Source organism: Diadema setosum, chromosome 6, assembly GCF_964275005.1.
Source record: "Diadema setosum chromosome 6, eeDiaSeto1, whole genome shotgun sequence".
In the NCBI taxonomy this organism is placed as follows: domain Eukaryota; kingdom Metazoa; phylum Echinodermata; class Echinoidea; order Diadematoida; family Diadematidae; genus Diadema; species Diadema setosum.
In genome coordinates, this window is record NC_092690.1 from 40,630,010 (window position 1) to 40,654,305 (window position 24,296).

At 37.3% G+C, this 24,296-nt stretch overlaps 1 protein-coding gene across 1 annotated transcript in view; it reads left to right on the forward strand.

Annotated features, from left to right (window-relative positions):
* LOC140230244 (uncharacterized) overlaps window positions 1-11,092 on the forward strand; it is a 37,660-nt gene extending 26,568 nt beyond the window's left edge. The window contains exons 10-14 of the mRNA XM_072310424.1: window positions 129-278; window positions 4,080-4,430; window positions 5,605-5,851; window positions 8,597-8,770; window positions 10,931-11,092. Coding sequence (XP_072166525.1) covers window positions 129-278; window positions 4,080-4,430; window positions 5,605-5,851; window positions 8,597-8,770; window positions 10,931-11,078 — 1,070 coding nt within the window. The 3' untranslated portion in view covers window positions 11,079-11,092. The remainder of the gene's footprint in view (window positions 1-128; window positions 279-4,079; window positions 4,431-5,604; window positions 5,852-8,596; window positions 8,771-10,930) is intronic.
* Window positions 11,093-24,296: the final 13,204 nt, after the last annotated feature.

The following is a 24,296-nucleotide window of genomic DNA, read 5'->3' on the forward strand; positions in this document are numbered from 1 at the left end:
GTAATCCAGTCTACACCATTGCTGAAATACTCCTTTAAGTTAAAATTCACTGTCAGCCTGTCTTTTCATATTCGAAAAAAGTCTTTGAAAATGAAACATAGCCTTTCTGTCGGACGTAATCAATGCAGGTCTCACGGCAGAGGTACCAAATGTGTTCACCAAGGAAATCGGCGGGCAGACGATCTCCCTGTCAATTACGGCGCTGTCGGCAAACTCCAGCGGATCGTACACGTGCGAGCTTGGTAACGAGCAAAGGTCCATGGTCATCTCTATGCCAAGTAAGTGCGCCCATGCGCAAGTCACATTAAAGGGAACGCAAACCCAAAGAGCAATGTGGATCGAGTAAAAGCATTAACATTAATAGAACACATCAGTGAAAGTTTGAGGAAAATTGGACAATCGATGCAAAAGTTATGAATTTTTAAAGTTTTGGTGTTGGAACCGCTGGATGAGGAGACTACTAGAGGTTATGACGTATGAGTGGACAACAATATAAAGAAAATATAAAAGGAATTCCACAAAAAGTCACTTTTATAGCAAAATGAAAGAGTACTTGACTAACCGCTTTCAGAAAGCAGGGGTAATAAGTGTTACCCCTAACATATGTCAGTATCAAGTTGATGGAATGTGTAATTTTCATGAAAAATGAATTTCTATTGAATTCTCTTTATATTTTCTTCATGTTGTAGTCCTCTCATACGTCATACCCTCTAGTAGTCTCTTTACCCAGCAGTTCCAACACCAAAACTTTAAAAATTCATAACTTTTGCATCGATTGCCCGATTTTCCTCAAACTTTCACTGAGGTGTTCTACTAATGTTACTGCTTTCGCTCAATCCACATTGCTCTTTGGGTTTACGTTCCCTTTAATGCTATATGCGTCGGGCATTGCGTCAAAAAAAAAAAAACAACAACAACAAACAAAACACAAAAACACACAAAAAACAACGATGGGTTACGTCTGCCGCGGATAGATACGGATGAGTGCACGCAGGGGGACGCAGCGTGGACGCAGGCATCCGCATGGACGTATGTAGACGTAACTGTCCGTAACACATCCGTAAAGAAACGCAAAATGACGTCGCCAAACCTGCGAAATTTTGAATTGTTCAAAATTTCGCAGAGGGACGCCACGGATGCAAACTTACGCAAGTAACCGTAACCAAACGTGACTATCCGTAACTGAACGTAACTACCGGTGGCTTGGACGCAGACCATCCGCAAAAATTTGACCTCCCGTCCGTTTGCGTTCGCTTACGTCCACCGTAAGTATCCGAAATTAACCGCAAGTTAACGTATCACAACAGTTTCGTCCGCTTACGGATATTTACGGACAGCTACGGATGCTGCGGACAATTACGTCCTTCGACGTTTTCCGTTTTCCACTCGCATGGGAACACAGAAACTCGTGGGAAGCCACACAACTCGTGTTGCCAAGCTGCAGCGCCTTTACCTGAAGGAATGCTACAACACAGTCGGAGCGGTGGAGAGGCAGAACCGCATGGTCAAATTATGAAATTTCTCCCACAATTAAAGGTCATTTTAAGTGGCACCCATATACCATGTATACTCATGACATTGGTTGACTGTTGGTGCTGAACTTTTTTTCTTGCACTCTTCGAATGCATATTTTTCGAAAAAAACAATATTTTTGGTAGGGGATGGGGTGACAGCATTTTATTCACTTTTCTGCCCGGGGAAGGTGTGGGACAGGAGCAACTATATAAAATGAGAACGAATTTAGTATTTATCTATAGTCTTACCCACTTTACGCTCCATCGAATGTATATTACGTTTTTTTTTTTTTAATATTGTACCTGGGTGTGGGATGGGTGTTTGAAAGTCTTGATGTCTTTTTTTTTCTGGAAATTTAATAAGAATTGCTTTATAATAAATATCTCCTTAACATAACCCAGTAAGTCATGAATATCGCTGAACAACGACAGCGTAACCACAGTTTGTCTATTCCATGACTGTATTTCTTACTCTAATGTGTAACTTATCGATCTATATTGTATTTTATTTGTGGTATAATGATGTTAAATATTCTTTACATTTATGACGTTTATTCATATTTGAGTTGCACAAACAAAATGCAAACTTCATTTTCAAAATTTCATATATCTTTTATTATTGTATAGCAAATTAAAGGATTACTTTTTTTTTCACAACTTGTACGTAATTCAATATCAGTTTCCCCCAGTGTACGATGTAAGACAGTCCAAAATGTGATAACCTTGCAGTCATAATACACCGACTTAGCAGGGATCGTAAGAGAAAATCAAATTGTCCATAATTATTCATAACAATCTGTAACTATCCGTAACTATCCGCAACTTTCCGCAAGTGTTCAGAACTATTATGTGCCAATTCGTAAGAATATCCGCAAGTATTCGCATCTGGTCGTATCTGTCCATATCGCCCGCATTTTCCCGTATGTTTTGTACAAATTTCTGGTGACGGCAAAGGATCCGCGGGGGTCCGCTGAAAAAAATGACTTTTTTGGACGTAACACCGGACGCAGAGCATTATGTGACTGGGGCCTAAACATTTTTCCGGATGGTCTGCGTCCAAGCTACGTAAAGTTACGTTCACTTACGGATAGTTATGATTATTAACGTATAATCTGCATTCAAAATTTCGAGGGTCTGGTGCTGTAATTTGGCGTTTCACTACGGATCAGTAACGTCTACTTTTAATGACCCTGCGAATCCCTAGATCCGTGCTGCGTCCACTTTTCCTTATCTATCCGCGGCAGACGTAACTCAACGTAAGCGACTGTGTGACTGGGCCTTAAAGGTATTAGCCCACATTTGTAAACCTGCAGCAATTGGTCTCATAGTTAGCATGGAGTTTGGGTATGATTGCAGTAACACCTATGCAAAATTTCGTTCCAATTAGTCCATTACTTTCATAAAAATAAATGAAAATGCACCGTATGCATGCGTATAACGCTCGCTAGCTCCGGTCCACGTACGTACTACATGCATGCGATACATGTGTAAGTTACATGTACGTAGCTGGCCCGCGCTCGTAATTCGATTTTGGGTCGGGTTGACCCGGTTTGAAAATTGATTTCAAAACGATGATTTTCTCTCTTTTATCGAATGGTATAGACAAAGAGCAACAGGTGAGGTATGTTACTGTTATAACTTGTACTTGAAGTCATATTGGACCTGTTTTATGCAGTTTTGATTTTCGTGGGTTTGCAAACGTGGGCTAATACCTTTAAGGCGAATGCCCACTGTCCAACCTTAGCCTGCTAGCTGGTACGAGCTGTATGGGGCGCCATACACTCTGTGGCTCGTGCCACTTCCGGGTTTCATTTTTTTCTTTTTATTTCTTATGTTTTTAAAGAAAATAAAAAAAGGGGGGGGGGGGCTCTCTGGATCCGACACTGAAGATACCTCTCAACGAATTGATTGGTTGCAACTGATTGACAATTGCCCTGCATCGACGTATAAGCACTGAATCAATCATGGGCGTACATAATCGAATGGGATTCGAACCCACGACCTCCTTATCACCGCACAGGCGTCATCTCCACTAGACCACCGAGCTTTCGCCCGACAGCAAGTGTTGGTTCTAATACTTATATCATGCAGCGGGTACTGCGTAATAATTCAAATTCATGAAATTATTCCGTCAAGATGCTTTCATTGGAACTGATTGACAAATTGCCCTGCATTGACGTAAATAAGCACTGAATAGGTCGTTGGTTCGAATCCCGCTCGAGTATGTACGCCCATGATACTACTAAACACCGATTAATTCAGTGCTTATTTACGCCGATGCAGGGCAATTTGTCAATCAGTTGCAATGAAAGCATCTCGACGGAAGAATTTCATGAATTTGAAGAATTGATTGGTATGATGACCTGTTTTAAATTTGAAACCGAATTCGGCAAGAAGTGAAATGAAATTTACACTCAACCAGTACTGTCGATCTTGAAGACTGATGTTGAAATTTCCGTGTGACAACATTCAATGTTTTGGGCACATTTTGTAATTTTGATGTGTTTATTGTCCTCATTGTTTATACTGAGTAGTTGGTAATCATGCTGTATTATCCCCGAACAGCAACATGTGAGATGCTTACATCAGACGGGTGTCTAAGGGTCCTACCGTACAACGTATCGCTCTATCCGAATCTACTGGGCCACACCACGTCGCTAGAAGCCGAGATCTCGTCATACCAGTTCCTCCCACTTCTTGCCGTCGGCTGCTCGCCCATCAACCTGCCTCTCTTCGTCTGCTCTCTCTTTCATCCACCGTGTCAAGATGCCATTGTCCCGCCGTGCGCAGAGCTCTGCAATGCAGCCATGACGGACTGCGCGCCGTATCTACTGGGCGCGGGACTGACGTGGCCCCAGGGTGCACAGTGCAGTAGATTCCCGAGCGCGTCTAGTGGGGCCTGCGTACCACCTGTCGGTAGGTTAGAAGCGCTTGTTAAGGAATGTTAAGTAAAGTAGGCCTACGTAACTTCTCAAGTCATTCTTTTTAATGTTGCATGATTTTCCGTTAGTGTATTAACTCTATAAAAAAAAAGAAGTTTAGCCCTAACTAGGCCGGGCTATTTAGGTAGATCATAGAGCCGGGGGGGGCCTGGGAGGCCCCCCCCCCCAGATCTCGGCCGTCGACTGCACGATCGCGACGAAAATTCGCACACACATTGCCTATGATGTAATCTAAAGTACCATGAAGTTAGATTTTTAAAAAAGTATCATTTTTGCTTAATTATGCTAATTTATGCATAATGATGCATGAAATCAGACAATTTGGTATAAATCACTAAATAAAGCTTAAAAAGGGCACGTTTTTGTTGTAAATATTCTTTTTAGTGTCTTGAGCAAATATAAGAGAAAAAATTGTACCATCTGAAAACACTTCTTAGTATTTTATTGTTTTTTTGAATTTCTTATGTATTTCTTTGTTTTTTCGACTTTATGTTTTTCATTGTTTTTTCGATGAAACTTGTTCGCGACATTGTTCCGAACAAGAAAATATGTTATTAACTGATTTTAACCAGTAAAACCCCAAAATAATCATGCTTTTATGAAATTTGCCTGAATGTTTAAGCACATGCAGTTTGCATTGAAATTGTACACGAATTCACGTTTTTGAGCAATTTTTGGTCTGACACGCACGTACATATTTATGCACAACTTCGGAACCGCGCGCCCCGGCATCGCAAATGTGGTGTCAAAAGATGCGGGAGACTCGAAAGAAAAAAGTCATGAAACGTCGCGGCGTTAGCTTTTCGCGTTAGCGATCATCCCCATCGCGCGAAACGTGGAAGGGGGGGGGGGGGGCCTCGGAGGCCCCCCCCCCCGGCCTAGTTACGGTTAAAGGCAACATATCATAGGGCCTAAAACTCACAGCAAAGGAAGTAAAGGTTCTTTGTATCCAAACCAAAATGATTGTGCATTTTTGCATATTTTATAAATATTTACGCGTTGGATAACCTTTCTACTACCTGCTATCAGACGTGTATTTGTTGCAGACAGACGGCGGAGTAAACATTGAGGGTGTGATAAAGTATTATGCAACATTGGCCAAAAAATCTTTTCAAAATGCTTCTTATTCCGTCCGTGTAATTTCTTAGGTCTGCCAACCATCACGCCATCAGAAGGGCCGGATTCTACAGCTATGCCGGATCCGACAGATCGGCCAGGCGAAACCACGACGTTACCAATGGAAAGTGTCACCGCAACCTTCATGCCTGGTAATGCTACCAATACGACCGGGGAGTTGCTGCGCCGATCGTACGCCATCCGCGACCGCGGAATGGTGCAGATGTTCCGTGGATGGGTGGATGTACAGGGACAGGGCGCCCCCAACGACTTCTGCAGGTAAATGTAACTCCTTCGTACCCCCCCCCCCTCTGTTTGCCTTTAACCCGCCAATCTGTTGTGTTGTGTTTGAAATAAAGAAGAGAGAGAAAAAATGGGCCCTATACAACAAATAATTTGGCCCAGACAATACTGACATAAATCAAACATAATAAATCTTAAAGGTATCAAAGAAGAATATTACATATACCATAATGATGCCTCCATGAAGGAGCTCATATTGGAAGTCTCCACAAGGAGCTCTTACAAAATAACTCCACGAAGAACCTTAAAGGGTGTGTACAGTTCTGGTCGAGGTGAGGATTTAGCTTTTAACGTTTTGCGAGATATTCAGAAACCACTCTATGAGATGTCAAAAAGCATGCAGTTCTATGGGGTATCAAAAGTTTATTCGATGAAAATCGGTTTTGAAATGGCTGAGATATCCAAAAACAAGATGGAACAAAAAGATCCTAATAAAGTTGTGGCATGTCGCCTTTTATTATTAGCACTTTTTTGGATATCTCAGCCATTTGAAAACCAATTTTCATCAAATAAACTTTGAATCCTTCTTGAAATTACATGCTCTTTCATATTTCATAAGAGGCTTTTCATTATCTCACTTAGGAACGTTCAAAACATGAATCCCCACCTCAACCAGTACTGTACAGTCCCTTTAAGCAACTAAGAATTATTAAAGTGATATCATTCAGCACCCAAAATAATAGTCATGTCTCAAAAAAGAGCTCATAATACAAGAATACTATACTCCTGGAGAACAAAGTCTAGATTAAACTAGAAATGTCGCTACGGCGACTGGTGTATGCCTCCGCCATAATGCATGGTTCTCCTAATAGGTCTATAGTACAATGTCTTGACAATGTGTGATGACAGTTTCACACAATTGGCAAAATATCAAAATGACAGGTTTGCCACAAATGTGCTGAATGTTCACTTTCCTAGAACTAGGTTCAATTGGATGAATGATTAAAACGTCAGAGTGCAGGTATTTGGGGGAACTGATGATTTTCACTTGACTTTTGACCCTTTTACAAGTTTATGCATTGAGTAATTTTCAAGGTATTGAGAAAAAAGTATAATTTCAGTATCAAATGGTAAAATAGTATTATCGAAACCTGGCCTTTGACCTTTGACCCCACAGTTCCAAAGAGAATCACTGTTAGGTAGAACATGCATAAATATGTAAGTTTCATGACAATACCTTGAGTTACTTTTGAGATATGGAGAAAAAGTGCAATTTAGCACTTTCACTTGACCTTTGACCTTTTGACCTTTGACCTTTTGGCAAGAAACTTCCCACAGAATATATATTGGGTTATACATGCATACATCAAGTTAAAAAAAAAAAATCCTTCAGGCATTGCATAAATATAAGGAAAGTAGTTATATTTTGAGGAGTTGACCTTGACCTTTGACCCCCTGACCTTTTGACCCATGACCCCCAACTTCCCTAGATAATCACTGCCCATCGGTACAAGCATATACTAAGTTCCATGAAGATACCTTGAACCATTTGCGAGATATGGAGAAAAACATGAAATTTCAATTTTTTTTTTCTCACAAAATAACCTGTGACCTTTGACCTTTGACCCTGTGACCCTAAAATCCACGCAAAGTATCATTCCCAAGGATATACCCTCATACCAAGTTTGATGCAAAACCACCACACGGTTCTTGAGAAAAAACAAAAACAAAACGGGACGGACGGACGGAGGGACGGACGGACGACCCGAAAACATAATGCCTCCGGCCACTTCGTTGGCGGAGGCATAAAAACACACACACACACACACACACACACACACACTCCAAAATAAACCAACACTAATGGGACCTTTGTGAGTTTGTCACGATGACAAATTGAATGAAAATTGTCATTGTTGATGTTTGATATATGTCAAGGGATATCTACCACAAGATGACTACTCGTAACTCTGAATCATGTAAAGGTAGCAACACGGCATGGAAAAGCATGCCAACTTTTCATTGTAACTTTGTTTGATTTCTTCGCTAACCTCGAACATAATTTTCATTTTTCACAGTCTTCTCTGCGCATATTGAATCCGAGTATAACTCGTGTGTAAAGAAAAGATGTTATCAGATTTTTTTTTTTTCGGAGAAAGGTACAATAACTGCCACTCTGCTTTGGTGTTTCAGAATCATTAACGATTGTTCCATTTGCTGACTTAAATTTGTACCACACACCAATGTTGATTCTGGATAAAGCACGAGTTTATTTCGCTCCGTCCTACTGAGGTCATTAATACACAGAAAAAAATATATATGTGAATGGTCCACTTTGTATATTGGACATGGCGGCTGATGACCCTTTGAAGTACAGCATTCAGCCTGCTTGAAATCATGTCAGCAAAAGGTTTGTTGAAAAACTCTGGTGTAGATATTGCTAGACCTGCATTAAGATATGGAGCCAGCTTTTATGATTGTGACGTTGATTGATACGATGACGTCATGTCATGTGTTCATCTCACTGAACTCTACTTAAGGAGATCATCTCTCATTGTCACTTTTGTTTTTCGGATGACGTTGTGGATGCTCCCCATTCTGATTGGCCCTCGACGAAATCGACAGCAACAATAATAAAACAATGTGATTCAGGGACAGAATCGTTATCTGATAGGATAGGATAGGATAGGAGTGATAATTTCATATCTCACAACATCTTTTCGTGGGATTCTATACGCATATCCCTAAAAAATTTGATGTTTGTGTTTATCTGCCAATCAGAATCGTGCGAACGGACGGAAAACCTTTTATATCTTGTCTTCTCGCTGGCTCCGAAGTAGACGATCTGATGGCCTACACATCACCGGACCCTTCTGTCGAATGGTTCGACCCAGGTTACTCCCATACTTGGTACATGCGAGATGAAGATGGTGATGGGCGAGACGATTATTGCAGGTAAGGGCAGGACCATAGTGTTTTCATGAGGGTCAAGAAGCAGATTATCATCTCTGAAAATTTTCAGTTGGTTGTGAGCCTTTTTATAGTAAAACTTTTTTTTTTTTTTTTTGTGGGTCATGTCGCACTCTTGCCGTCGATATGAAAGTTACATTTTTTTTTCCTCGGGGCAGACTCACATTTCAGAAAAAAATGACCACACTGAAAAAAAAAATACCCGGAAAAATAGACGATAATACGCTGACAATTATTTTCTTCATCAAAGTGGTTGAAATGTTCACTTTGTCCTCGTTTTGCTGTGCTTGAGAGTATTCAACGCAATTTTCTAACTTATTTCGTACTCTTCTCATTCAGTTTTATTCTATACATTCTTACTAAGCCAACTTATGTGTCGTGGAATTCTAAACGATAAGAGTTGTGTGTGATTTCATAAATTCAAATTGTTCTCATCTTTTCACGCGACATTCTAAGTGATCGTTATTTTGTGTCGATTTACCCAGGGTAAATCTTTTACCCCGAGTACAAATTTGTGCGTCTTTTTAAAGTAACAAACGTTATTTTAAAACTAATAACAATCGTTATTAGTTTTACAATGCTAATTTGCATATTGCCATCACTCTGTATAGCATAATATGGCAGAAGAGTTGTTCTTACTTCATGATGCTGAAGAAGAATTCAACCCAGCGGGAAAAAAAATATTTTGATAGAGGTAGAGCATGAAAGCAATAAACAAGACGCTTGATATGAAACTCGTAGAATTAGTCCATGGGCCAAGAGCCGAAAAATGGGTTGTTGGTACCACCCGAGGTGGCAAAACCTTTTTGGTGTCATTTTGTTTGTTGGACATAGATACGCTTATCAAGCTATGATAGCATTTCCAAATGAGTAGCTTAGTCATAATAAATGAATTTTTAACCAATTTGGTCTCGTTTTTATATCCCTATACTTCTGAATCGAAACTAACCGCTATACAAATACGAGCACTGCCTTCTGTATGTTCACAGGTGTTCTGTTGTAAACGCGGTGCGCTTAGTCTTTATTCAAGGCAGCGAAGGGAATATCCAAAGGGTTATGATGTCCACAGCTGTCACGCGGTGCGCTTAGTCTTTACCTAGAACAATGTACCGTTATCATATCTAAAGTTCCTAATAAAAGGAATACTGTTTTTATATCACCCTCTCAACAAATACATCAGTTTTAAATAAAAATCACTCTGTTCATTTACAATATTATTGATTATAATGTATTGTAGTGTACCGGTACATTGTTTTTGCATAATCTTTCATTGTTGGATGGAAATAAAGCGACATTGGCGTGGTATTAGCGTTTTCAACGTAGCGTTTTCACCGGAAAATGAGAAATAATTTAAAAAGACGCTAAAATTCACGAGAAATTGCTTTTTTGTTATTGTTGTTTTTAGATAAAGGGATATACACTGTATCATAAGCTTTGGATATTCCCTTCGCCGTCTTGAATATTAGACTAAGCGCTGTGGACATCATAACCCTTGGATATTCCCTTCGCTGCCTTGAATAAAGACTAAGCGCACCGCGTTTACAACAGAACAACTGTGAACATACAGAAGACAGTGCTCTTCTTTGTATAGCGGTTGGTCTCGATTCAGAAGTACAGGGATATAACAACGAAACCAAATTGGTTTAAAATTCATTTACTATGACTAAGCTACTCATTTGGAAATGCTATCATAGCTTGATAAGCATATCTATGCCCGACAAACAAAATGACGCCAAAAAGGTATTGCCACCTCAGATGGTACCAATATCTGGCCTGGCCCATGGACTAAATATAACATGCCTTTTGATGCGATTAATCACTCTATTCGGACTCTCATGAGAACATAAACAGTCGTCTTTCCACGTAATTGTGACCTTTTTTCATGTAACCCCCTCTCGATCAGTAATTTCGTCGACAAAATCTTCATTTCGTGACGAAATGATGATTTCATTGTCGAATTGTTAACATTCGTAACGAAATAGGTCATGCGACACTTGGCGCCCCATTATACAAACAAAAAGTGTTCCACCGTCGTGAATTCGGACCATTGTGTTTTTGCAGCATCGACAAAGTAATGCGATTTGTTTGTGTGCTCTCAAAATAGAAATCTCTTCTTCTCTCTCTTTATGTTATTTCGATATTCAGGTGTATCGGTAGTGTGCCCTCTACGGTGGTGGTGTGTATGAAGGCTGGAAGGGATGGTTTCGAGGGGCCTAGTTACGATTTTGTGCCCGCCAACGCCCCTCAAGATTGTCTCTTCTACCAGGCTGATCCTTTCTTCGGCTATGAGTAGTATTCGTTTGCCTATCAAGCATTCTACATACATAAAAGGGCAGCACTCAACTTCTGTGACCATTTTCTTAAGAGGTTTTCCCTTTTGCTTTTCCATCTTATAGTTAGGTCTATACATCATTTTCACTTCTGATATTTTTGTGAAAAAACAACAACAATAATCCCGAGTACTATCATTGCTAAGGATTGTGGGATATTGTGTAATGTCTGACTTGCACAGTAGACATACGTGTGTATTGAATATGCCATGATCAGTATACCTATTCTCAGTTCCTGGAGAGAAAAGGAAGTACATGAAGCGTACTGTAAATATATATTAGTGTAAATACATGATGTGTCGTCATTTCATCATACACGTAGTGGTTAATATTGTGGGTAAAATCAAGTAAAAAGAAAAAAAGAAAAACAAAAACACCACGGCTGTAAGTTGATATCTTTTTTTTTTCTTTTTTTATGTCCATATCCTTGGCAAGCGACAGTGATGTAACATTTAATCATGGGATAGAAATTAAAACTAAATGAATCCTGTACTCCTAACAGATTTGCCGGAAGGAGTTAATGGGCTTTCTTGCACTTACGTATTTCCGTCTTTGTATACGGTTACAATGTCATCCTACGGGGGGCGCTGTTCAAGGTTGCAGCTTTTGCAGAAATCTCATAAGCACCTACTTTAACCCTATTCTAACGGGGGGGGGGGGGGGTCAAATTGACCCCCCCCCCTCGACGTTTTGCGCCACGATTTCGCAACGCGCAAAGCTTTTGCCGCGTCGTTTCACGACTTTTTTCATTGAAGTCTCCTGCATATTTTGAGACCAAATTTGCGACGTCCGGGTACACCGTTTTGAAGTTACGTAATGTTTTGCATATGCATGTCAACCAAAAAACAGCTCAAATTCATGATATCGTGTGCAAATCCAATGCAAATTGTGTTTTTTGGTTAAATTGATATAAATTAGATTATTTCAACTTTTAGCCATTGAAATTAATCAATTCTAGTGTAGATAAGCCTGAAAAAGTGCCTGCAACAAGTTTTGGCAAAAAAAAAAAAGGAAAACAAAAGGTTGAAAAAACAATAAAATACATAAGAAATTAACAAAACAATAAAAAACAAAAGAAATTAATATCAATTGAGCTATTTTTTTACACAAAAAATTGCTTGATGTGTCTTGAGGAATTCTGACACAAAAATATAGCAATCCTCCAGTCTTTTTAATGGAGTTATAGGTAAAAATATGATTTCATGCACAAATTTGCATAATTAATTCATTAAAAATAGAAAGGCAATATTTTTCTATTGTATGACGATGTAATCTTGTAGTTGACATCCAGCTCTATCTTCAGGCAAAATTTCGCGGCGATCGCGCAATCGGCGGCCGAGATCTGAAGGGGGGGGGGGGGTCAATTTGACCCCCCCTCAGTAAAAACTTGGTCTCAAATAGCCCAGTTAGAATAGGGTTAATTCAGATGCGGGCTCCGTGGACCGATTACAGGCGTTCAAGTTCCAGTATGAAACTGAAGCTTCATAGCTTGACGAAGTCAAACCAGATACTCAGTGAAAAACTGATGTATGGAAAAAGGGTCTCCTGGTCATCCAAAGGTGGTAAGGAACAAGAATTTGGTCACTGCATCTGGACTTACGTGTACTTCAAAATAATCCGCTAATTCCTAGACTCGCAAATATGGTGCCGCGTCATTTCACGACTTTTTTCATTGAAGTCTCTTCGCATATTTTGAGACCAAATTTGCGACGTAATGATTTGCATATGCATGTCAACCCGAAAACACCTCAAATTCACGATGTTGTGTGCAAATCCAATGCAAATATTATTGTTGTTGTTGTTGTTTTGTTAAATTGATATGAATTAGATTATTTCCACTTTTAATCATTGGAATTAATCAATTCTAATGTAGATAGGCTTAAAAAGTGCCTGCGACTAATTTTGGCAAAATAACCACAAAAAGTCGAAAAATAATGGAATACATAAGAAATTAACAAAACAATTAAAAAAAGAAATTAATTTTAATTGTGCTTTTTTTACAAGATAATTGACACAAAAAGTTAGCAATCCTTCAGTCTTTTTAATGGAGTTACAGATGAAAATATGATTTCATGCAGAGCTTTACATAATTAATTTACTTAAAATGAAAAATCAATATTTTTCTTTTATCTTATGTGACCATGTAATCTTGTAGATGACATCCGGCTCTATGTTTGGGCAAAATTTTGCGGCGATCGCGCCATCGGCGGCAGAGATCTGAAGGGGGTGGGGGGGGGGGGGGGGGGTCAAATTGACCCCCCAGTAAAAACTTGGTCTCAAATAGCCAGTTGTAATAGGGTTAATTCTTGTTTCTTACAGTGAATGTTATTACCAGAATCTACACGAATCAGTCTCCAAACAAAGATTTCAATGACAACGATAACCCTGAACACATAACACTAGCAAGTTAATTTGGTATGTGGATATTGAAATTTTATTCTGAAGTGTTTGGTTAAAAAATGATATGTTGAATCTACAAAGATCAGCCTGCATGAGCTCAGTTCCTTGAAAGAGGATACGTTGAGAAGGGTAAGTGAGTGAAACGTAGTGTAAATACGTTTTAGTGTAAATACATAGACCTTCATTACTACGGGAACTTCAGAATCTGAAAACCAAAGACGCTTAACTGAAAACCCCAAACGACAGCCATTGATAATTATGTTTGATTGTTTTGATTAATCAATTAAGGTAGATGCAGTGATGTAACAATAATAAGATTAGATTTCCACACCAGTATTTTGTAGATAACGATATTCCGAAATGTTTAACAGAAGCAAGCGTATAATGTGGAATGAGTACTTGCATTTTGGTATTTCCGCATTATATTTTGGGAATGAAAATTTCGTCGAAAAAGCACGTCCATGCGTGCACATGTACTGTGTATATTTAATGATGTATTTTGTACGTACTGTGTATACATGCCGTAGCAGTGATACTAAAGGGTAGTGTCACTTGTCAAGTGTTCTATAGCATTCTCATTACCTCTGAATACGTCTTGATATGATTGTAAAATGGAAGAATGAATAAACATTCGTTTCTAGAGTAAATCAAATTCACATTCTCTATTTTTTGTTGTTGCAATGTCTTGCATTTATTGCTGAAGTGCTCCTTGCACATTGCAGTACTCAACAACATATTTTTTTTTTCAACACTTCTTAGTCACTCGGCTAAGGAAGGAAATCGACGATTTCTTAGTTTGGATTCCATCAGAAGATAGGCCTACTTATTATATACATGTATATATATATATATATATATATATATATATATATATATATATATATATTTATTATATATATAAACATGCAGAGATTTCACGTATTAGCTCCACGAAAAAAAAAATGAAGAAACAAACTGGGATGCATTTTTGGCCAATAAAGCATAAGTTTATTCGACTCAAATTTTCGGCGTCCTACGCCTTCTTAGGTCCGAGTCTTGACAATGACGGTATCAAAACAAAGCAAAATAAAGATTAAAACAAAACATTGGCTGTACGTGTTCAATTTTTGTGTTGCTTTTCTTTTTTTTTGATACCGTCGTTGTCAAGACTCCTGAAAATGCGAAGGACGCCGAAAATTTGAGTCGAATAAACTTATGCTTTATTTGCCAAAAATGCATACTAGTTTGCTTCTTCATATGAAGAGTTTGTTTGCAAAAACCGATAAGTCCATTTTTGAAGATTTTGAAGTACGGTCTCTATCATAAAGTACAAAATAATACCTTTTTTAAATGATATATTGGTCACTACATATAAAGGTACATTTTTGAAGTTATGGTCAAAAGAAACAAAAATTTTCTTTTTATTCTCTTTATTTTTCTTAACCTTTAATCGCATATATCTCCATTTGACAATATGGACTTATCGGTTTTTGCAAACTCTTCATATATTGCTTTATGAAGTATGAGGGAGGAAGAAGGGGTGCTGCTAGCAAACGTTGCAGTAGTTCACTTATTGCCTTTTATTACTGCCAAGCTTTCGACTCCTTTACAGGTCTTCTTCAGGGCTTTGAACGTAAACAAAAAGCAACCATTTGCAAACACTTATGCAGAATTAGGGCAAAAAACAAGGCAAAATAAAAGAAAGCCAAACGAAAAACCACAACAGAACAGGAGTACGACATACATTGGCGGTGAAAGTAATAGGATATTACACATGTACATATCTATATATATGTTTATGTGATAAAAACCTAAAATGGCATAAAACGCTTTAACCCTAAAAGGGCGGGGGGGGGGGGGCAGAGTCCGCCCCCGACGATTCGCGCTATAATTCTGTAACGCGAGAAGGCCTCGTCGCGATGCTTCTTGACTTTCTTTGTTGAAGTCTCGCGCAACTTTTGAGACCATTTGCAACGTCCGCGTACTTTTTTTAAGCCACGCCCATTTTTGTAACGGCATGTCACCCCAAAACGGGCACAATTTTGTGATTTTGTATACATTTCCTATGGAAAACAGTGCTCTGTGATGAAAGACAATGCCATAAAAAGCTGATTATTCTTGCAATTAATCACTTTCATTGATTAATCTTAGGCTAATTATGGTAGAAAAATGGTCAGTAACAATTTACATTAAGAAAAAAAATGGTTGAAAAACAAAGAAATACATAAGAAATTCCGAAAACAATAAAATACATAAGAAATTCCGAAAACAATAAAATACATAAGAAATTAAATGTAATAATAACATAATTAAATTATTAATTTTTGTGATGTACAATTGTTGAATATGTAAAAACAGATACACTCCCCTACCAAAAAGTAGACTCTCAATGCTTTCAATTAGGCTAAACTAATATGATCTTGGGCTTAATTTGCATAATAATTAATTAAAATTAGAATTTGATTGTTTCGGAAAATCTTATGACACAATCTTGTAGATTGCACGACGTGGGTGTCACACATGCCAAATTTCGTTGTGATCGCACCACTGATGGCCGAGATCTGGGGGGGGGGGGGTGCCGCCCCCCTCCGGTTTTAGCATAGCCAAAAAAGTCCGGCCTGATTAGGATTAAACATCCTGGATGGCGAGGAACGCGCATGTTTTAGAAACAAGACACCAAACAGGTTAGTCCTCGCATGAAATTGATAAGACATAATACACCTCTACATGTATCATTATTTATGTATGTATATATATATATATATATATATATATATATATATATATATATATACATATATAATGTGTGTGTGTGTGTGTGTATGTGTTTGTGTTGGCCGTTGGAGCGGTATTCTAAAAAGCTGCGTCTGAGGGGTGGCCCTATATAGCAAATAACATGTCCAGTGCGATGTGCGTCTTCAGTTAAGCTTACTGAACTATCTAATTATTCATTTTCACAACCTTCCAAAGCCATCAGTGCTGAAACTGACTATGGGGGCACAAAGACCAAGCTCTTCACATCGGGGTGATTACAGCTCGTCGTATACTAGTATACTATAGTATAGTACTATAGTATAAGGGTGAAAACTTCATACAGATGTTATTTTTATCTGCAGTCAGTATACGACGAGCTGTAATCACCCCGCTGAGAAGAGATTGGTCGTGTGCCCCCATAGTCAGTTTCAGCACTAATGGGTTTGGAAGGTTGTGAAGAAACGAATAACAGTTCAGTAAACTTGAAGACGTACATCGGACTGAACATGTTATTTGTTGTAGGACCCTATCAAGAACGTTTGATGTCATCTCCTTTTTTACAAGCTGCAGTTGTTCTTTCGGTTCCGATTATGTCTCTTGAATTTTCTAAATGGCCTATACTCCCAGGCCGTCTTCCCAGCACAGATGACGCTCTCCTTTACTTGTACCCTGAAATACATTATATACAATATTTCACGTATTTCTTCAATGGGTATTATAGGCCCAATGTCTATTACTATGTTACGGAGGAAGATAAGAAATCTAGCTGTTGCTATATTCTATGCGTTCTTTGTACTATTTGTACAAACTTTTAAAAAATGGACAAATAGAATAAAATGAAATTAAAAACTGAAAATTGATCACTCTCTCTGCGACCGTCTCCGGTTAGAAAGAAAAAATAGATTACAGAGATTGTAAATGCCATTGCAATTGTGTAGACTCTCTCTCTCTCTCTCTCTCTCTATATATATATATATATATATATATATACATATATATGAAGAGTTTGTTTGCAAAAACCGATAAGTCCATTTTTGAAGATTTTGAAGTACGGTCTCTGTCATAAAGTACAAAATAATACCTTTTAAATGATACATTGGTCACTACATGTAAAGGTATATTTTTGAAGTCATGGTCAAAAGAAGCAAAAATTTTCTTATTATTCTCTTTATTTTTCTTGACCTTTAATCGCAAATATCTCCATTTGACAAATACGGACTTATCGGTTTTTGCAAACAAACTCTTCATATATATATATATATATATTTGCACAAACTCAGCAAAACAAGAAAAGAAAAGAAAGTAAACCTCTTTTTCGAATGCATATTTTTCATTGAAGATTTTAATGAAAGTAAATGTATTATATTCCATATCAAAGGTAATTCAATTGGCTATAAAGGGAAACTTTACGCAATAGTGAATACATTCATTTTTGCCCTCCAAGGCACAAAATAAAAATGGGGAAACTAAAAGGGAAAATAAGAATGATCTGTCAGTTTAAACTTCAAACGGCATAGGGAGTGATGACATTTCAGAGATGATTAAATAAAGAGAATTTCTTTTTTTTTCACTCTTTTTATGTAGTAATTTAAGGATTCATGAGATAAATTTTAGAACCAGACATTATTAACAATTTTCCTAATTGGAAAACAGATTTAAATTTCTATCATTTTTAATAACTTTTGCTTCTTCTTTATTTCATCTGAATTTGGATTTGACCCAAGATTCTTCATTTTTCTCCTTTACTTTTGGCCTTTATTGATGTTTTGGGTTTCAAAGATATTATAGAGATCAAAGATTTATTTCTGCAACTAAATTCATGTGTCTAATATTGTGTTAAATTTATCTTTTGTTCTTATTGTAATATGAAAGAGCACTGTACGCATGAATGACAACTTGTTCATTTTTGCAATTTTTACTTTTGTGCCTTGGAAGGGTAAAAATATGTGTTCACTCAAGTGGGTAAAGTTTCCCTTTTTATTGACCTACCAGGCCGATAGTAGATTAAATTACCTTCTGAAGAAAACATGCAACATGAGGGGCTTTGCTTTGCGTGTCCCTTATGTAGTAACAGTAAAATGTACTATGAATGTATGTCTGCAAAGGCTCAGTGAGACAGAATCCGAGACTATTTCAGTTCCCCGTAAGGAAGAGTTGAATGGCAAGATAGGATTCTTGACTGAAAATGAAGAGTATAGGCCTATCTGAAGCATTTATACACATTTTTCCTTTTTAGTTTTATGAGGAAATAATTTCATTTCCTTGATTACAAACACGTGTCATGCTAATTTATGTGATTGATGATGTAAGATGGTCCTGGAGTTGTTGACAATTCTACTTTGTAAAATATCATGCAAGGAAACTTTGCGCTGTCGTCCCCTTATCCAACATCGGGTTATCAACTTCAAAATGCATTAAACATCTGATAATGTAAAGTCTTCAAACAAGAAAACGGTTGTAGTGTGATACTTTCAAAAGGTTTCACTTTAGGGCCTAATGTAAATTGAGAATCGATGTTGTAAATATAGGTTTTCCCGGCCAATTTCGCACTTTTGTCAGTCAATTTGATAAAAGGTTCATTCAATTTAGCGAAAATCCTCGTCACTGCACATTCTGTCATTCAAAATTGCAACTTGTTCGTTCAATTTAGCATTTCGGTCAATGAAATTCGCACATGTGCCTTTCGAATTCGTAAAACAGGCATTCAAATTGGCACGTGCTCTTCAGTCATTCAAATTCGCCAGCACTGGCGGAAAATGGTATTTCAGTCATTCAATTTCGCGTACGGGCAGTCAAATTCCAAACATGTCCATTCAAATTGGCGTAATGTTATTTCTATTTTGAAAAGGGTGAGAACGGTGATTTATACGTATTTAAATATGAATTTTTGTTTCATCCACACACTATATAGTAAAGGTATCTTTGACCCTAGATAACTCAAGTTTGTTGTTCTGTAACGCCCCTATTCTTCCATACATGTTATCAGAACTATACATGCCTTGCTTGCACCAGTACCATAGATTCACTTCACTTTCGGTATTGTCCAGTCATGGCAGCACGAGTTAGATACAGGCGTATCTCTCAAGAAAACAGGGAAAGAATCATAGAAGCATTTGAGGGTAATAACCTTGACAAATTGATGGCTAGAGCTGATCCAAGAACTTTTATTTATTCCTAATGATAATTAACGCAATCTAGCACCCACCAAATGAAAATAATGAAACATGCAGATGAAAGAAATGATCATGTAAACACGGTAAACTGAAACCTCCTTCTCCCAATTATTGACAAAACAAACTTAAGATCAATGTATCTGTGAATGAAATAATGCTATCGAACATTATAAACACATACACTTATTTTGAAAGTACTGTTGCAAAGGTGATATCAGAATAAAAGCATAAACGTGTCTGCTAAATTGACTGCCGTAAATGCGAAATTGGATGCCCAAGAATGAATTCGAATGAACGAGCGCAGCCTTTACGTGATCATGTGACTATATCGTGCTAAATTGAATGAACGATTTGCGAAATGGTGCTTGTCTTACGAATTTGAACTGAAAAAGTGCTGATTCGATTGGTGTAAAAGGTAATTTGAATGCTCCAAAATGAATTTGAATGAAAAGATTATAAAATTGAAATACCGAACATGCCGTCTAGGCTAAATTCTGCTAAATTGAATGCAGCAATTAGGAATTGGACTGAAAAAAGTGCGAAATTGGCCGGGAAAACCTATACAAAACATCTTTTTCCCAGATCCTGCAGTATCATCTGGCGTGGATTACTCGAAATACAACTGTTATCAGGCATATCTCACCAGGGGGGTGTTTCATCAACGTTTGTCAGCGCTGACAACTTGAATCACCATAGTAACAGTCAGTGACCAGAGCATCTCAGCCAATCAAATCCAAGGATTTTGCTGAAATTGATCAGCACCGACAGTTGTCAGCGCTGACAAGCGTTGATGAAACACCCCCCCCCCCGAACACCAGAACCAGAACACAGACGGGTACATTCTCCTTGTGGTGATTTTTTTTTTCTAAAAAAACAAAGAAACCATTGTTACTGATGATAATTGTAAAAGCACGCTTTGTATCATTAGGAAACCTTCTATGACTGTCTTCATGTTTGCTACCATAAATATATAGGCCCTGTGTATAGGTACGTACAAAGTATTTGTATATTTAATTGAATTGCATTGAATTTATTGCCACTTCATGGGGTGGAACACCCTGATCAGCAGAGGTGGTTTTCAAAGGGGTCCAGATATATACATAAATAATAGTAAATACATCTTGAGTAAAAACGAATATCATGTATGCACAACAATACATACGGAACGATACTAAACACCGAACAAGCTTAGATTCAAAAGTTAAATACATGTAATACAGGTGTATACAACTAATTTTGGCAGTTATACCTTAAGATAGATGAAAAAAATAAAACAGTTGAATCCATTACAATCCCTAAGATAAATAAAAATATATAAGATATTCTACACATCATTACATATGGATTTAAAAATACATCAGACAACAATTTAAGTAAAAGTCACGCAAAGATTACACAACTGAAAACAAACTTTCAAAAAGCAAAATGCTAAATTAATGTAATTAAGATAAAACAACGTAAAGACAAATTTCAGTTTAACAACGGAGCAGTCATAAAATACAAATACAATGAATCAAACATAGTTATGAAGCAATGAAATGCATTCATTGAATATACTTGTATGTTATTATGTATAAAATGGAAAGAGAGAGAATGTTGTACACGTTGTCAATTTGTTGTTGATGTTATTGTTTTGCGCGCACTCTCAATGCCACGCTTTACACGTGTACGTGCGCATACTGTGATTACCAGTACCGTCAGCTGTAGTAGTGTTTACATTAATTTATACGTTCTATGTGTACGACGAGCTCGAGCTTGCTGGCATCGATCCAGCCGAGAATAGATTCCGGAATCCTGATTTATCTACACTATACTGGACATTTCTAGAGAATAAAGGGGCACCAGTTTTGATTCTAACATAATTGGATTCGAATTTGATCGAGGTTTGAGTGATCTCGCCATCGCTTACAAATAGCTCAACAGTTCTGGGCCCCGTCTTACAAAGCCTTCAAATCAATCACAAGTCCCCAAATCAATCGCAACTTGCATTGCAGCACACAAAAAACTTGTGATTGATTTCTATAACAAGTCTTTATAAGACAGGCCCCAGCACTTCAAACAATGACTGGACTAACCCACTGGGATTCAAGTGCTCACACTCGGTACGATGATCCACGCCGCAGCCAATGACTCAAAAACAGCATGTGAACAGTGCAGCTTGAAGTGAGTGCACCTTTAACATTTGAAAACGTAGCTGAATCTGATTGAAACATAGCTAAAAAGACATTAATATACATTTACAAGACGAAATACAGATACACAAGAGACTAAAGCTAAGGATGCAGGAGGAAAACAGATAGGAAGAAGGAAAAAGAGAAAGAAAAGAAAAGAGAAGAAAGAAAGAAAGAAAAAATACATCAAGGAGAGGTAAAGAGAACCCAAAAAATATATACACTTGTAATACTAAAACAACAAGGCAACATTGTACATGCATGTACATGTATAATGCATTTTAGTAAATCAAGAGAAATTTAGCAGCCCTCACTATAAACTACCTTATATGGATGAACACAACTTTTTATTGAGTCTTATCTTAAAACAATTTTGAGATGGTGCATTTCTTATGTCTTTAGATAAATAGTTCCATTTCTTGGGGCCCATAAAACGAATATTATGTTGGTAAGACAAGGTTCTGGGTCTGGGCAAATGCATTAATGACGAAGAGCGTGTATTGTAATTATGCACATTCTGACTGATATCAAACAATTGAACAAAATGGTCAGGCATAAGGCCCATTCTCAGAAAAAGTGTCCAAATACGGAATTTTGGTGTCGCCGACATTCCACGACAGTTTGCGGTTCCCTGAAACCTATTAGATACTATTTAAATGTTTGTAATATATCATGAGGACTTTATTTGTTAAAAATAAACACGATCAAATGCGGTTGTCTGCCTTTTTGTATAAAATTTTGCTGTTAAACTTCGTTAAGACCCCCAAAACGCAGTGTCGCCGGCTATTTCAGAATTATGTTTTATTGCTTCTCTCCGTCCACAAACACACTTTCCAAATACCATTTGCATGCGTATGGACGATGAGCATATCATGTGCTAATCACAATACTCGAAAAGTTCGAAAATTTTTACTGACTTCTTTTTTATAGCCTTTTGAAACGTGTCGCCAAGTTCACCGCCAGATACGTTACCAGTTTCTTTAGTATTACAGCATTGCGAAAATAACAAGACTATGCAATGACCCTGTGTATATGAAACCGGGAGGATATACTTCATACATTGCAAGTACTTAGATTTTTTTGTGCAACAGCTTTTCATTGAGAATACGGTACAATGTTTGAAATATCGGTTTTCTACATTTTTATTTGGACAGATACGTTACGTACATTTCACGCCACCCACTGCGACAGATATTGCAATGTCAGACAAATTGTATATTATACAATACTCCTCGGAATGACGCATCGATTCAACATTAAAGTTTAGTACAAGTGAGAAATATTCGTTAGATATCGCTCTCATAATAACATGATCGACCATATACGTTACTACAGATACGTTACCACAGATACGTGACCGAACTTTGCTCATTTTTCTTGTGCTTTCAGGGGATCAAATCTGGTCAAAATTCATCCCTACACATTACATGCTTCGTTTTGTTGGACCTCAGGATTATATTCTTACACTAAAAGGACAAGGTGGTGAAAAAAGAGCAACACTTCCACAGGATTTTTCTTTCTGAAGTTTAACAGCAAAATTTTATACAACTTAATGCCAAGTTTTCCCACAGATACGTTACCACATATTCAAAATGCTGAAAAAATTGTAAATGTTTTGACAAACAAATCGTTGTGTGCTCACAAACTATAAAGTTCTATTCTATAAAACCCAGCCACTTTCATATTCTATGCAACAACTTTTAACGTTTATTTTACCAGACGAAGCAATGATTCAGCATATCAGTTTTTTGCTTTTCAGATTTAGCAGATACGTTACGTATAATTCAGGGCACCCACGGTGACAAATAATGTTATGTAAAACAAAGTGTTCATAAAACAATTCTGCATAGAATGACGCTTCCATAAAAAAATTAAAGTTATGTTCAAATGAAGAATATTCAGTAGAAATTGCTCTGTAACTCCACCGACAGATTCATTTACGGTACGCCAGATACGTTACCTAACTTTGAAAGAGTAAAAAGTAGTTTATGAAAAGCTTCCGACAAAAGTTTCAGTGTTCTGTTACATATCTATTCTAGTGTTTTTCAACATCTCCCATATGAAGAACTACTCAAGATTCATTGATAAGTTGAACAATTATTTATTTATTTTCATTAAAAGGGGTTAGCCAGATACGTTACCATAGGTCAAACAACTTTTTAGTACATCGAGTTCATAGAGACTGTACCTACTTCCTTCTAAGTGCCTGCAAAAATATATTCTTCAATCCTTGTTTGCATTATCCATCAAAACTTAATGAATATTTATAGTCACATGGATAAATACATTCAGACGTAAGATGAGAATATTCTGTGAATGAAGAACTCAGCTTTCACATTTAGGGTTCTTTTCCACTACATTTCATAGTTTAAATATTATGTACAATGTTCAAAATGGTTAATTTGGGTTTACATCATTCATTTTACATCAATTCATAAGGTAAATAATTAAACAGGTGATATTTATTAGTTCATACACAACTAAAATTATTAGTCGTATTTTACCAGATACGTTACCAAAGGCGATTCGATGTTTTTCAATAGTTATTTCCCCAGGAAAGCAATTCATATTTGTTTCCTGTGCAAATTCCAGATCGGATCGTTCCCTTTGCATGATTTGTGGGATTCGAAACTTTATTTGTAAGCGAAATTTGTTAAAAATACAAAGTGAATCTTAAGGTTATATTTCATTTCAGCAAAAAACA